Source organism: Molothrus aeneus, chromosome 28 (assembly GCF_037042795.1).
Source record: "Molothrus aeneus isolate 106 chromosome 28, BPBGC_Maene_1.0, whole genome shotgun sequence".
NCBI classification, from domain to species: domain Eukaryota; kingdom Metazoa; phylum Chordata; class Aves; order Passeriformes; family Icteridae; genus Molothrus; species Molothrus aeneus.
The window spans coordinates 68853-83690 of NC_089673.1; the positions used below are offsets into that span (position 1 = coordinate 68853).

The window sequence follows — 14838 nt, forward strand, 5'->3', positions numbered from 1 at the left end:
ATGAGGAGTACACAGATAGGCTGCCAGAATCTCACCATTGATGTAGGTCTGCTCATGGATCTCTGTGATGCTCAGCAGGTTGGCCCCTTGCTGCTCACAGCTATTCCAGGCTTCCTGCCATGACAGGGTCGACTGGAAGTTGAACTGGTAGCAGCTGTTTGTGAGGTGGTCCTTGTCCCAAAAGGTCTCACAGTCATTGCCTGTGGGGATGAGCAGGGTGAGCACCCAACACAGACACAAGAAAACCCCCAATAACCCAATAAACCCCAACAACATGCTGCTCTGGCACTGCAGACTGCTCGCAGAGGGAGATGAGAAGCCTGGAAGTCCCTAAGAGGGGACTTGGGGTTTTTGCTCTTTTCCATGGGATGTGTCCCTCTACTTACTCTTTATGGGGCAGAAGCCCCACCGCTCATCCTTGCCATAGTCCTGGGTGGTGGCACACCAGAGGTGCCCATCCTCCCGTCCTGTGCTGGTGCACTCGTGAAACCACTGGTTGTCGTACTTGAAGGGGATGGTGCAGGGCTTCCCATGGGAGTTGCCCTGGATGGTGTAAATTTCTGAGGGAAAAGAGGAGGCCTTGCTTGAGGATGTGTCTATGGGGGCTGGAGAGAGTTTGGGGTGAGGGCTGCAGGTTGGCCCAGTGTGGGGGGCTACGCGGTGCCCGGAAGCTTCCCACTCCCCATCGCCCTGATCCTGCCTGGTTCTGCAGCCCCAACAAGCTGGGACTGCACTTCCCAGGCAGGACCTAGTTGCTGCAGCACCACAGCCTCAGCTCACATTTTGGGGTTGGTTTGAGTTACAGGAAAATCCTAATGCCCAAGGAGGCGTTACCAGAGTAGGACATGGAGCACAGATCTTCCTCGGTGCCATACGTTCTCCACTGTGAACCATGCACCTGGTCCCCCCTGTCCAGGGAGGAATTGCCCAGACGGGCACCTAGATGCTGCGAGAGCTGCTCCCCGAGCCCACGGCAGCTCCAGCGCATGTTGACTGACTCGCGGTCGCACTCATAGGTGGCCAAGAGGTGCAGCCCTGCTGTGGCATTGGTCCCATGCCATGATACTCCCAGGCACTGCATGGCCCCCACATTGAAAAGGCGATTTCGGGAGACCCATTTCCACTGCTGGGCTGGGGAACTGGCGTTGCAGCCCTTGGCCAGTCGCACCAGCGAGTCCTTGGTCTCCAGGCAGCCCTGCGTGCCCGTGTTGTAGATGAGAAAGACTTTGGAGTCTGGGGAGAGAACAAATGGAAAGGGTGAAAGCATCGTTGGGTGAGATTCAGTATGTGCCATGCATGGCCCTGACTCTTGACAGGATATTCTGGCTCTGTGCAAAGCAAGTTTTGGCATGCATCCCTGGGCACAGCACGTGGGATGCTGGGGACCACCACTTCCCTTCAGCACTGACTCAGGGTTTGCCCCAGTGCCTATTCCCGCTGGTAGGCTCTGGGCAGAGTGACACAGGTGGGTGTCTGTATCCACTGTGGCATCACCAAGGCTGGCTCCTGGGCATCGGACCCAGCACAAAGTGCTCACCCACTCTAACTGCATCGTTAGAGCTGTTCAAACTGACCTCCCATGGGCAGCAGTTGGCTGCAGCATTCCCAGGCATTGCCATGATGCCAGTGATGAGAAGCCAATGGCTTTGGCACCAGCCATCTTCTCCAGGCAGAGAAAAACAGAGCAGGGAAATAGCGCATCCATCACTGCTATGTGTGTCTGGGGACCTGCTAAAAACTATGGAGCAAACAGGAACTGCTGGGGAAGGTCTCCCATCCTGTGAAGGAAAATGCCTCCACAGCCCGTCCCAGCAAATACAAAATGTCATGTCAGGACCCTTTGGAATCCCAGCCCACGCATTGGGAGGCGGAAGCCAAGTGAGGGGAATTGCTGCCAGCAAACAGAGGTGCAGCCGATGAGGGAAGACAGGCCAAGATCAACCCTAACTCCACACACATCCCACAGTCCTGCCTGCTGCCACGGGCCAACCATGATTCCCCAAAAAAATTCCCTGACCCCCACCATGTGACTTTATCCCAAAACCTGCATAAAACAGTAAATCCCAGACATTATGCTGGGACATGCTGCTCCAGCTGATGTATCAAGTTTAAAAGACACTTTATTTCTTCAAATGAATGTTTCTAAGCTAAAAAGCCACCTCAGGGCTTGTCACTGTCTCTTCTTATCTCAACACCCCAGCAAAAATCTTCCTAAAGCACCACATCAACACCACCACTTTTGTTGTTCTTTGTTATAAAACATCAACTTTTTTTCCACCACAAACATTCACCAGAAGTCCAAGTGAACTCACGGGCCCCACTATATTTAGCTTTGGTTTGCTTTGGTTTTTTGCCACTGTATGAATTTTTTGGGCTGAAAAGGTTTTCATTTCCTATATCCCCACAACCTCACCCTGCCCCAGCTCGGTTGTTACAGACAGCTCCTGCACATTCAAGCAACAAACACGTTGGTTCACAGAACTTTTCCGCCCTGTGTATGAAAGGAAAAAAGAAGCGGAGGAAGACAGACATTTCCATTTCTTCTGGGAGTTCCAGCATCGACCCAGCTCTGTGTCCAAAATTATGTCAGAGGCCCCTTCCCCAGCCCAGATGACATTTTTTTGATTATGTCAAATGAACAAAAGTGAAGCTTGTTTGCAGGGCTTTATTTAATTTTAAATATTTATTTAGTATTTAATTAATTTAATAAAATTAAATTTTATTTAATGAATTTATTTATTTCATGTTAATAAAACATTTCATTTCACTGAAAATATTTCTAAAATCATGGCAAGTGAGAAAATAAGCAAAAATCTAGACAGGGCTGATTCTGGCTGGCTGAAGCTCAGGCTCCTCAAGCTGGTGCTGGTGTTTCTCCAGCTGGAACTGGCCTGATCCCGACCTGGACAGTGGGAGACCAACTCATCTCCCACCAAACACCTTCTCCCCATGCCAGCACCACCCAGGCTACACCCAGCCCATTCCTTTCCCCTTCCCACCTACAGTGAGTGCAGTGAAGCCCCTCCAGCACCAGGGCTATGGGGGTCTATAAGCAGGTTTGGGTGATGTAGCATCAGTGCTGTGACCCACTGGAGAAGGATGAGGCCTCCCTGGGGCCTGATACCACTGTGGCTCCTCTGCAAGGAGCCAAACACAGTGCTTTGCTCCTTAGAACAGAAAAGCTGCTCTACTATCAGCATCACCACAGAGAGCATCAGCAACAGGACACCTGTGAGCCCTGTCTTGCAAGAAAAAATTAATATCAGGTTGGAAAAGCACTGAGCAGCTCAGGAATCGGTGTCAAGGTGCTCAGTGCCACACTGGGGCTTGGCAGCACCATGCAAGGGCCACACTCACCAGTGGTCTTGCAGTGGCACTGCATTCAAGGAAGCCATCCAGACTGGAGGGGGCAGGCCTGGGGCCAGAGAAGCACAAAATACCATTTTACTCTAAAAAGAGAAGAGCTGGAAGTAGGAAATTATAGGCTACGGGATGTGGGCAGCCCTTGCATTCTGCAAGCAGCTCGGCCCATTGGCTCAAAGAAGGCAGGAGAGGCCACGCAGTGTGTCCCCAGTGTCAGCTGGGCCATGGAGGAATGGGAAAGCTCCAGCACCAGCTCAGCCCTGGCATCCCCCTCAGCTCTTCCAGCAAAACTGCTCGCTATGCACTGCTGGGGAGGAGCTGGGGGGGATGACCCGCATTGGCTCAACACCAGGCAGCAAAGCTGTGTTTCATCAAAAATACACCTTTCTTTCCCTAATTTCTATGGAATTTGGAATTGACTGGGTCCATCGTGTCCATGACATTGGCAGTGGTGCTTGGATAAGCTCCTGGGCACTGAAAGGAGCATTCAGCATTCCTGAGCCCAGGATACATGTTTAGTTGGGTGGGAGGAGGCAAGTTTGGATCAATGAATCCCTTTCCCCAAGCTGGTATTCTGCAGAGCAAACCCAATCCTTGCAGGAGGTGGCTCCAGAGGAGCATCCCAAGGAGACTGGGAATGTCCCCATGCCTTCCAGGACCTGCTGTCCTGCTCTACCATCAGTAGCCATGGCACAGCTATGGCTGACTCCTTTCAGAGATGTTCCTCAGGTTTTGGTACCCATCTGTGGACCTGAAATCACACAGGCAGAACTTTCCAAACGCCCCCCAGTTATGCAAACCAAATCACATCAACACCTACAGATCCTTCCCAAAGAGGGGCTTCCTCTGGCACAGGACAAAGAGCACTGGAAAACACAATCCTGCTGGATGATCTGCCTGAAATCACCAAAATTAAACCAGGGCTGGTATTGGGACACTCCATCCCTCCCTCCTGCATCCTCCCTCTTTTGAGCAGGGCCAGCTTGGAGCAGCTCTAACCCATCACATTCTGGTCCTCCTCCTCTGTGGAGGACTTGTGAAAGCAAAGCAAAATCCCACACACTTCCATCAAGGATGGTGTCTTGCTCCAGCCATGCAGCCACTGGGATGCTGCCTTCAGCCTACTGGAGGGATCACAGAAAGCAGCTGGTGCTACAAGGCAGTGTGATGGTGGGGACAGGGGGAACTGGGACTGAAAGCAGGACTCTGGCTCTGCCAGCAGAAACACTCTCCTCACCCACGTGGGAAATACTGGGTGCTCATGCCTGAGCACCACAGGAGACACTGGCCTTGGCACCGGTGGCTGAACACTGCAGGGATGGAGAAGCTGCCATTTTTTGAGGCAGCTCTCAAGGGAGCTTTTACACCCTGTGCTGGCTCCAAGTTTTCTCACTCAAAAAAAGCAAGTTCTTGGCCAGCAGGAAGCCTGAACTGAAGGAACTCAGCTCAACCCTTTCCACAACAGCTTTACCATCCTCAAGCAAATATGGAAAACTGCACAAACTTTCAGCTGTTTTGGGGACTGTGGGCAGCACTGGATGAGAGAGGCCACAAGGACAGTGGACAGAGAAAGCCCTGCAGCACAGCATGGATGGGCATCCTTGGCATCACCCAGCCCCAAGCACATTCCAGCTCAGCCACCCACAACACCCAGAGCATCCCTGCTCCATTGCATTTGTCACCCTCCTATCACCAGCAGGGAGCAAATTCAAAAAAGGACCCCAGCCCCAGTTATCCTGGACTGGAGCAGCTCCAGGGCTCTGGCTTCAGTTACAACTGAAAGCAAATGCTGTCCCCAACATGTCAGTGCTGCGAGGCTCTGATACCACATCCCTGCCAGCCCCTGCCACCTCTCTGGCTCCTCTGTGAGGGTGATCATGGCACCGTGTGATGGCAGAGCCCCTTGCAAACCTCTGGAACTCAGCCCTGCCCTGCAGCTGCCCTGGGAAAGGTGCTCCCTGCCCTTGTTCTCACTCAAGGTTCCCCTTTATGTGGGATGTCCCAAAAAATACAGCTCCAAGTTGCTTGTGCAGGAGTCTGAACACCTCCGGAGCCACAGGGACAGATCCCTCTCGGAGATTCCTGTGCTGCAGACACACACTGGATATGATTTGCTCCAAACCAGCCGGTAAAGGCAGCAAAGCCTTGAAGCCCACAAGGTGCCCTAGCCATGCCAGCAAACAGGGCTCCACTGGCACTCTGAGACTCATGAGCTCCCTCAGGGGCTGCAGCCCTCTGTGCTTACTAACACCTTCATTTGGATTTGTGAGCCCAGGAAAAGGTTTTACCTGTAACGTCCTGCAGCAAGAAACCCACCCTTCACTTGCAAGGTGAAGAAAGGAATCCCCCTTTCAGCCTGAACCTCCTCATGTAATGTTTCTCACCTGCCAGCAAATAGGGCATAGCAGCCCCAAGCCACCTACTCCAAACCACCATCTTTTCAGCCCATTTTTGCAACCCAAGGGTGAACAGTGGCTCTGAAACCCACACGGCCCTGATGAGTGGAAAACTGTGGGATCTGGGAACTCATTCACAATAAACACGGTGGGGATGCACCAAGTATGGGGGAAAGATCAGCAGCAGAGAAGAAAAATTCCCCTGGCATTAAAAAAATAACATAGAAAAATATGACCAAAAAATGCAGTCAGGCTGGAAGAGCTGGGGATGTTCAGCCTGGAGAAGTTTCCGGGGAGACCTTAGAGCTCCTTCCAGTGCCTAAAGGGGCTCCAGGAGAGCTGGACAGGGACTTTGGACAAGGGCCTGGAGTGACAGGACAGTGGCTTTAAGCTGGAGGAGGGCAGGGTTAGATGGGAAGAAATTCTTCCCTGTGAGGGTGGAGTGGCCCTGGCACAGGTTGCCCAGAGAATCTGTGACTGTCCCACCCCTGGGAATGTCCAAGACTGGTTGGATGGGGCTTGAAGCAGTCCATACTAGTGGAAGGTGCCCCTGGGTCTTTAAGGACCCTTTCAACCCAAGCCGTTTTGGGACTCCATAAAGAAACAAAAATCATTGCTCATGGAACACCGGAGAGTTTCACCTGACAGAGCATCAGCTGGGCCCAGCTTGCACAGCCCTGAGGAAGAGAAGGAACTGCTGGAATGGGGAGACACCAGCCCAGCAATTCACCTTCCAGTGACATTTGGGAGGGCAGGACCCCAGGACTGCCCCTGACCATACCCAGACAGTTCTGCTGAGGGATACACCAGGGTCACAGAAAAGTCCCAAGTCCATCTTGAATTTCATATTACTGGACAAATTATTCCTCTGGAGGAAAATCCTCTTGCTGGAGAGAAGTTGCCAGCAAAGTCCAGCTCCAGCAGTCAGCCCAGGCATGGCTGATGCTTACAGTCTTGGTGTGGAGAAGAGCAAAAAGCATAGCCACTGCCATGAAGAGCGCCAATTTTTGGCCACAGGAAAGAAGCCTGTGCATCCTTCTATGATCTGGGAATGGGAAACAGTGATAAAAGCATCAGCTGTGCCCATGGGAGCTCCCAACAGCAGAGCTTGAGCATCCCTGCTGCCAGTGATAACGGGACACGAGAGCATTCCCAGTCTGCAGGAGGGACAACATGGCTCTACCTCACCCCCAGCTGCCTCTGACATCAGTAACTCCATGCAACTCCTTAGAGAGGAACTTCAGACCAAAAAAAAAAAAAAAAAACCCAAAAAACAAAAAAAAAAAAACCAAAAAACCAAAAAAAAAAAAACGGGAAGGAAATGCCGTTCTGGCAGGCCCAGGACACGTCTGGCTCAAGAAAGTCACCAGTCCTGTCTGCTCCTGAGTTGAGAGGAGACACAACCCCCACCCCTGACACTCCTAAATTAGAGGTTTACAGCAAATGAGCAATGATGCCCAACATCTCACAGCATCACTCAGCACAGCACAACCCTGAGGCTAGGCTGCGGCCAGACTTGCCAGAAGCAGCTCTCGGTGCTCCAAGCCAAGCTCCAAGCCAAGAATAAAAGAGGGTGGTTGTTGTTCTGTTTTAATAACAGACCTCAGGGAGTTAAGGATCTCTTGCTACAAAGAAGAAAGTGAAGCTTCTGATAGTCTGGCTATGGAGGGTATGGAGAGGCTGGATGTGCACTTGGAGCTGAGAAACTCCTCTTGGTTGGCCCAGCAGACAGAGAGAAACTGTTGTTTATATGGTAGGAGCTGTATGTGATGAGCTCCTTACTTGGCTACCTACCACCCTGCTCACTCCTGCTGTCTCATAAAGGCCCCATACTTCATTTCAGCCTCTCTGCACACATTAAGAAGCCCATTCTCCCAACATCCTGCCTGGGTCACAGATGAATGAATGCATTCCAGAAGGGATGCCTGTCCCTTGGCAGCCCAAGGGACTCACCACAGCAGTGGCCACAAGGGAGACAAGAGCCCCAGAATCTGCCCTCCAGTACCCAGCAAAGGACAGAAGGATGGAAATTTTCTCCAATTTCTCCCTAGACCTGGCCCAGGCTCCAGCCCTGCAGCAGCTGCATTCACCCAGAGGTTCTGACTCCCAAGGAATGCAGGGACATGAAGGCAGCACTATCCTTCGAATGGGCTCCAGCCAGGATGGAGGAGTGCAATGGATTCCACCAAGAACATAGTGGGAGAGGCAAAGGCTCTCTCCCAGGATACAGTGGTCACTCACTCCTGAGCACTGCTCTAGCCCCAGATCCTCTGGCTGTCCCCATTCCCTCAACCGCCAGCACCCCAGAGCCCCAGGACAGCAAAATGGTGAGTGGTGTGATGTGACATGCAGGACAGCCCTGACATGTCCTCATAGACAGGGTGCTTCCAGCACAGTTGGCAGAGGACTTATCAAATGTTTCAAAACTACTAAAGAAACTCCCCCCAAAATGATGAAAGATCCATAGATTTCTTCTCTATTGTTTTTCCAGTACCACTCCTAATGTTACTTCCCTGAGCAGTGGTATCACTGTCTCTGGACAGGGGCACCCCTATTCACCAAACCTAAGAACATTCACACTACCAGGGGCAGTATCTGGTGTCCCACATACATATATATTTTTTAATTAAAATTATGTTTACCATGAAACTTCCCACCAGCTGCCCCTTATCTGCCTCATGCCCAGCACTTCCAGACCTGGCATTACTGGGGTAATGGGGCCTTTACTACAGAGCCCCAAGCTGCCATGTTGGGATTCAGACAGAGGAATGGGAAAAGCTCAATCTGTCCATTCCACCTATGCACCATCCTGCAAACAAGGCTGTTTTACATGGAAAATCCCATATGCGTCCGTATTGCGACATCACCAAGTGCAGCGGAGAAGTGGAGGAAGACAGACATCCCCATTTCTTCTGGGAGTTCCAGCATCGACCCAGCTTTGTGTCCAAAATTATGTTAGAGGCCCCTTCCCCAGCAGTATAATTTCCCCATGGAAATTATACTGGAAAATACTCTGTGCCCCCTGAAACCACCAAACCTTTGCTCCCAGACTAAAGAGTGCTCCCAGGAATTTGCAAATCAATCCACTAATCATCTTCTAATCCTTAAGAAATTACAGATGGGCTCTTTAACAACAAGAGCATCTGTGTGGGTCTCTTTTGGGCTGCAAGCAATCTTAGGAATGAGAAAAATGTTGATGCTCTTCGAGCTGTGCACAGTTCAGATTAATTAAAATCCTGCTCCTCACTGCACGTGAAGAAGCAAATTTTACAAATTGCTTAAACAACCGATCAGGAAATGCTGGCTTAGGCTGGGTTGGAGTGGGTGGGAGGGCAGCTACCACTCCCCCTCCCACTCAAGATCCAGCCACATTCATGGAGCTGAGCAGAGCATGATGATCAAGTGTGCAACACTGGGACCTCTGGCAGAGCTGGACCAAAGCCTTCCCTTCCCTGCTCCAAGCACCCACCAAGTCAATGGGACCAGAGCCTCTTGTGATGGATTATCATCTGGAAAAAATTATTTACTACAGAGGGATGATAACACCCTCAGCACACATTTGTTTTGATTTTGGGGCAAAATGTTTCCTTGGAAAACACTTACGGAAGTAATACTTAAAGAGAGTGCCTCTGCCTGCAGGGAAAGGTGCAAAATCCAGCCAGAGAGAAAACGAAACCAGAGAGAAAAATCTGCAACGTGGCTTTAACCATCACCAAGACCTCAATGCCTGAAAATGCCTTTGCACACACTGTCAAGGAGCACCTCCCCATGGGAAACCACCTGGGGTCCCCATACCAGCTGGGTGGCTTTAGGGGAAGAGGACAGTTTTGCAGTTGAACAGTTTTGCACAGAAGGTTAAATTAAATCTCTTTTCACTCTTGTCATCCCCATCCCCAAGCCTGCTGCCACGTCCCAGTGCTGCTGTGGCTGCAAATGGTGGGGAGGTGAGCTCTCCTCTGTCCCTTGTGCCCTGCCAGGTTCCAGCTCTGACCCCTTTTCCTGCTCCCAAACAGTCTGAAGAAGATCGAGATATAATTTCTTGGGACTGCATTTGCCATGCAACAAGCTATTTCCATTATGAAAGGGGAAAATGGGGGGGAAATTCATGTAAAGGCTGCTCTATTTGCTCTACAGGCTGTAAATTCTTTCCAGGTCCCTTTTGCATTCTCTCTTACCCCACAGCTGACATGGCAGGACCTACACTGAGCACTGGATAGGTGGGAAGTCGATCCAGCACCAAGTCCTGGCACTGAGATAAGGAACTTGTCCTCCCTGCAGCCATGGCAGGATGGCAGCTGCTGCCTCAGTTTCCCTGAGAAGGTATGCGGGTGCCCACACAACACTGCACAGATGGGTGAACTGAAGGAGATATTCCAGCAAGGAGCCCCAAACCTCCAGCCAAGAGCTCTGCTCCACCTTTCTGGCTATCCTGGAGGTGAGGGTTTGGCACAAACCTCTCAAAGAAGCAAGAGCTCCCCAGGGGAATCAATGCTTGTCTGCTGGGCTAGCCCCCACTGAAAGTGTCCTTGTGAACAAGGAACTCTGGGGACTATTCCATCCTGATCCCAAACTCCCAGTAAGGATCCTCTCTGAGCTGCAATCCAGGCTGGTGCTGGGGGATCCTGGATGTGGCACCTCCATTGGTGCCATCCTCTGCCCCCTTCATCCATCAGGTCTGAAAGAGGACTGATCCAGGGCAGGAGCAGCTGAAAGTGGTGATGGGGAGGAGAAAGAGCTGAGGGTGCTCAGCACCAGCAAGGCATGAGTGACATGGCCCTGCGGGCTGGCGGCCGCTGAAAGCCGCCTTGTTCCTCGCCCAGGCCCAGCATGGGGTCGGCTGCCACCGCTCCCGCCCCACGGCCGGGATAGAGGTGCCTCTGTCCTCAGAATTGCCAGACTTGGATCCCACTGACATTTTTTGGGATGAAACAGCCAGAATCAGCCCGTAAAGGCAGCAGAACCTTGCTGAAATGAAATAACTCCCTAAAAGCCCACAGAAGGAGGAATTCACGGCCCTCAAGTAAATTATGGGGAGGTCTAACAGGAATTCAGCTGTGAGAAGTCCAGCTGAGATGTCTACAAACAGCAGCAAACCCTGACCACTCTTCCAAGTGCCCCAGGGTACAGGGGTCTCCTTTCCCATTGCTTCCTACTTTCTCCATCTCCCAGCCAAGCAGTTTCTCCTCTGATGCCAGAACCGACCCCTTGCTTGGCATGGGATTGCTGCCCACTGTCATCAAGTCCATGTTTGCCCCTTGAGTGAGGCATCTCAGCCCCAGGCACTGTGAAACTGAGGGGAGAGGGGAAAGCCCTGGAGGGGCAAGGGGAGATGGGAGAGGGGATCAGTGTGTTCCTATGCTGCTGCTTCCAAATCTGCTTTGGATTTGCTAAATGTGCTCTGACAAAATAGGCCAAGGGATTACAGTTATTTTCGGGCAAAAGTAGCCAATTATGCTCTTTTCAAATCTTAACATTTTCTGAATAGAGCCAAAATAATTCAAGGAAGTCCCAAAAGCAGTTCTTTAGTTCTAGGCTAGACTGTCTTGGGATGAAAAGGGTCTCCAACGGCAATTTCAGGGGCCATGAAGAGGAGCCTCCAGTGTCTGGCTCATGTGCCTTCATAAGGTTAAAAAAAGGTAAAATACAACCCGTTGAATTTACTGTGAAGACTTACTAGAAGAAAAAAAAAGTTTGCAAATACACACTTGGACCCCGATCCGATCAAAAAAAAGATTTTCTGAAAATCTTTTTCATAAGATTAACACGTCGGGAAAGGGGAGTGGGTCAGGATGGGAGAGGGCGGCAAGCTCCAACAAACGCCTTCGGCCCCTTCCCGACCTCCCGCTCCGCGAACTGCCCTCCCCGGAGACACAAAGGGCCGGCGAGGGGCTGCGGAGCGCAGCGGGCCGGCGGCCGCCCTAGGCCCAGGAGCCCCCCTGGCCCCCCTCGCGGCCGCGGAAGCGTTTCCGCCGGCCTCGGCCGGCGCTGCGTGGCTGCTCGGCGCGGGGAGTTAAACTCAAGAGTGATAAAAGGGAGTGAAAACGCGGCGGAATGGGAAGAAAACAGGGTGCGACCAAACTGCAGAAAACAAAACGCGGCGGAAGGCACTACGACCGGAGAGGGATGGAGTAAAACAAACCGTAGTAAAAGCAAATAAAACATTCCGCGAGGAAATAAACCACAGCGATGTGATCCGCGTTAGAGCGAGGCGGCCCCCCCCGCCCTGCGCGCCGCCGCCGGGGTCCCGCCACCCTCTCCCCGAGGGAGCCTGGGCGGGGGGGCGTCCCCCAGCCCTGGTCTGGCTCCTCGACGTGGTTTGGCTCCTCGCCCCCCCTTTTCCCCCCGATAAGAAAACTCGGGAAAGTGGAGGGAGGGAGAGCGCGGTCCCACCTGGGTGCGCAGCGCCGAGCACCAGCTGGAGCCCGAGGAGGCAGCAGAGGAGGCAGCAGAGGGGGCCGCGGAGGGGGGGGCACAGCGGGGAGCAGACGGGCCGCGGTCCCGCTGAGCCGCGCCCCATCCCCGGCGCTGCCCGCTCCGCTCCGCTCGGGCCCCTCCTGCCGCTCCTGCCGAGCCGGGAACGCGGACGGGGAGAGGGGTGAGGGGAGGGGGAGAAGGAGGAGAAGGAGGAGGAGGAGGAGGAGGAGGGACGCGAGCAGGAAAGGGAGGGAAGGGGGGGGGGGAAATGTTACAAAATAAAATAAGAAAAAAAAACTGAAGCGTGCTCGCCGGGCTCAGACACTGCGTCAGCAGACCGGGGTCCGGCCCAGCGGCGGCGAGAGAGCGGGGCGCGGCCCCAGCCCGGGGGGGCTCCGCCCGCTGCAGCGCATCGCTGGGGCGGGGGTCCGGGAATGAAGCGGGGCAGTGGCAGAAATGAAGCCCAGCCTGGCCAGGGCATCCGTGCAGACGCTCGGGAATGGCTGACTCCCGCAGCAGAGTACCCACGCAGTCGTCTCCACACCCCGGGTGGCCGCAATGCCTCGGTACGGGGCGGAGGGTGGGGGGGAGATGCCCTCGGTGCCGCCGGTCCCGCGTCGGGCCCCGCTGCGGGTCGTCAGCGTGGGACCCCACCTCGCCGGGGAGAGGAGCCAAGGGCTGCCTTGAACTCCCACCACACATCGTCGCTTGCACCCCTGGGTGCCAGGCAGAGTTATCTCATTCCAAGCACAGCCAGCCCAGCTGGATCCTCCTCCATCCATTCCTATGGTACAGAGCTAGGCAGCTCCCAGTTCAGCTGTGGACGCTGAAGTTGGGCACGGCTCACTACACCTCCCACCACAAGCCCAATCCCTCCAGCTATGAGTGCTGGTGCAGCTCTCCAACTTCTGGTGTTTTGCTTCGGGCATGAGACAAAGAACATCCACAATATCCAATGTAGGCTCCACATCCAGAGCTGAACATAAAAGGCTTTTAAAAACTTTTAAAGAACTTTTAAACTTTTATTTTCACACCTCCACTCCAGCAAGGCTGCCCATGGCCACAAAAGCCACTCAAAGAAGGCAGTATACATGGAAAACACTGGAAGCAGGCATACTCCTGGCTTTTTACATCCATTTGGCGCATTTGGGTGATGCTCTTGGTGCCCATTCTTGTGGGAGCATCCGTAAGGGTGTAGAAGCCTCACCTCCTCAAACTCTCCTGGGATTTGAGCAGTGCAGGGAGAGTCAGTCAGTCCTTGAAACACAGACTCTGCCATACAGGTTGAGGGGAGATGACGCTTTTGAGGAGACCAAGCTGATGGCAGAGCTCCCTTGAGGAGGAAGCAGGATCTGGCCCCAAGATGGCACAGATGACACAACCCCTGAGGGGGTGAGGAATGGGTGTGAGCCAGCCATAGTTTGGCTATTCTTCAGAAAATAAAGGAATCTGTTGTTTCCCAGTGAGGCAGGAAGGACCTCCAAGCTGGTGCCAGGATGGGCTTTGGGGATGCAAACCCTCTGAGGGAGCTAATTAAGCACATCAGCATCTGGACTGTTGGTTTTTCTAAAGCAGGGATTATTTTTTAATTGCAACAGCACTGAGAGAGAGGCCTTGCTGGCCTCCATGGCTGCCACAGGAAACAAGCATGCCAGCCCGGAGGAGAAGAAGGAATCAGCCAGATCCTCTCTCCTGTCCCAAAAAATTGGAGATCACTCCAGGGGGATGCCACCCACTGAGACACCAGTGGCTGGACATGATGGGGCTGTGAAATCTCCATGAGTGGGACCCTCCACACATCCTGGACAAACCTGACATCCCTTTTGAGGAAGTTGAACTCATCCAAAAGAAGGAACATAGCAGAGTCAAAAGGTTTTGGATCCCATGGAACATTGCTGCTTCCTGGCCTGGTTCATCCTGTGTCTTGGAGGCCCCTATGCTGCATGTGATTAGCAGATAATTAGCACTTCTTAATTAATTTCTTCAACACAGGCCAACAGCTCCTTACCTACTCTCTTCCTAATCCAGTTTAGTACCAGCTGAGTCATACTCAACAGAGTGGATCAGGTGGAAATATGTTTTTCCCTTGGGATGTTTCCAGGCTGTCTGACCCCTCTGGCCCTAATGAGTTGCTGCCTGGCAAGGACAAGGGGACATGGCTGAGTGCAAGGGATGGCCAACTGCACCTCTGGCCACAATCTCAGGAGAGCTCCTTGCCTCGGAAGATTGATTTGGAGCAATGGGCTTATCCCAGGATTACCCAGAACTTGAGATATTCAGTGTCAGTAGCTGGTTCCCACAGTTGAAGCATCTGTATCTTGTCATTTAATTGGAAAAATAAACTCTGGGTTTTGGCCAAAGCAATATCCCATGTAGGGAGTGGTCACAGTGGCAGAACTGCAGTAGGATGGGTGAAACAGCATTGGCTCGAGTGAAAGTCATCCTGCAGAAGGTTTGAAAAACATTTCTGGAGATAGATCCAAGCCACTTGCCCGCCTTTGGCTGGAGGCCTGACCAGGTCAGGAGCACTTGGGAAAAAGCAGGTCAGTCAGGATGGTCAGCAAGTTGCAAAATATGTCACCAATGTGGAGTGGGACCCAACCATAACGGTGGGGGAGAAACCTCAGATTTGGAGCTGGGGTGCTCAGTGGCAGTGAGGCACCCC

The 14838-nt window shown here is 52.7% G+C and overlaps 1 protein-coding gene across 1 annotated transcript in view; it reads right to left on the reverse strand.

The window, feature by feature from the left end:
- MRC2 (mannose receptor C-type 2) overlaps window positions 1-12276 on the reverse strand; it is a 28712-nt gene extending 16436 nt beyond the window's left edge. The window contains exons 1-4 of the mRNA XM_066566908.1: window positions 12150-12276; window positions 835-1233; window positions 387-560; window positions 36-200 (exon numbers count right to left, since the gene is read on the reverse strand). Of these exons, the coding sequence (XP_066423005.1) occupies window positions 36-200; window positions 387-560; window positions 835-1233; window positions 12150-12276 (865 nt within the window). The remainder of the gene's footprint in view (window positions 1-35; window positions 201-386; window positions 561-834; window positions 1234-12149) is intronic.
- Window positions 12277-14838: the final 2562 nt, after the last annotated feature.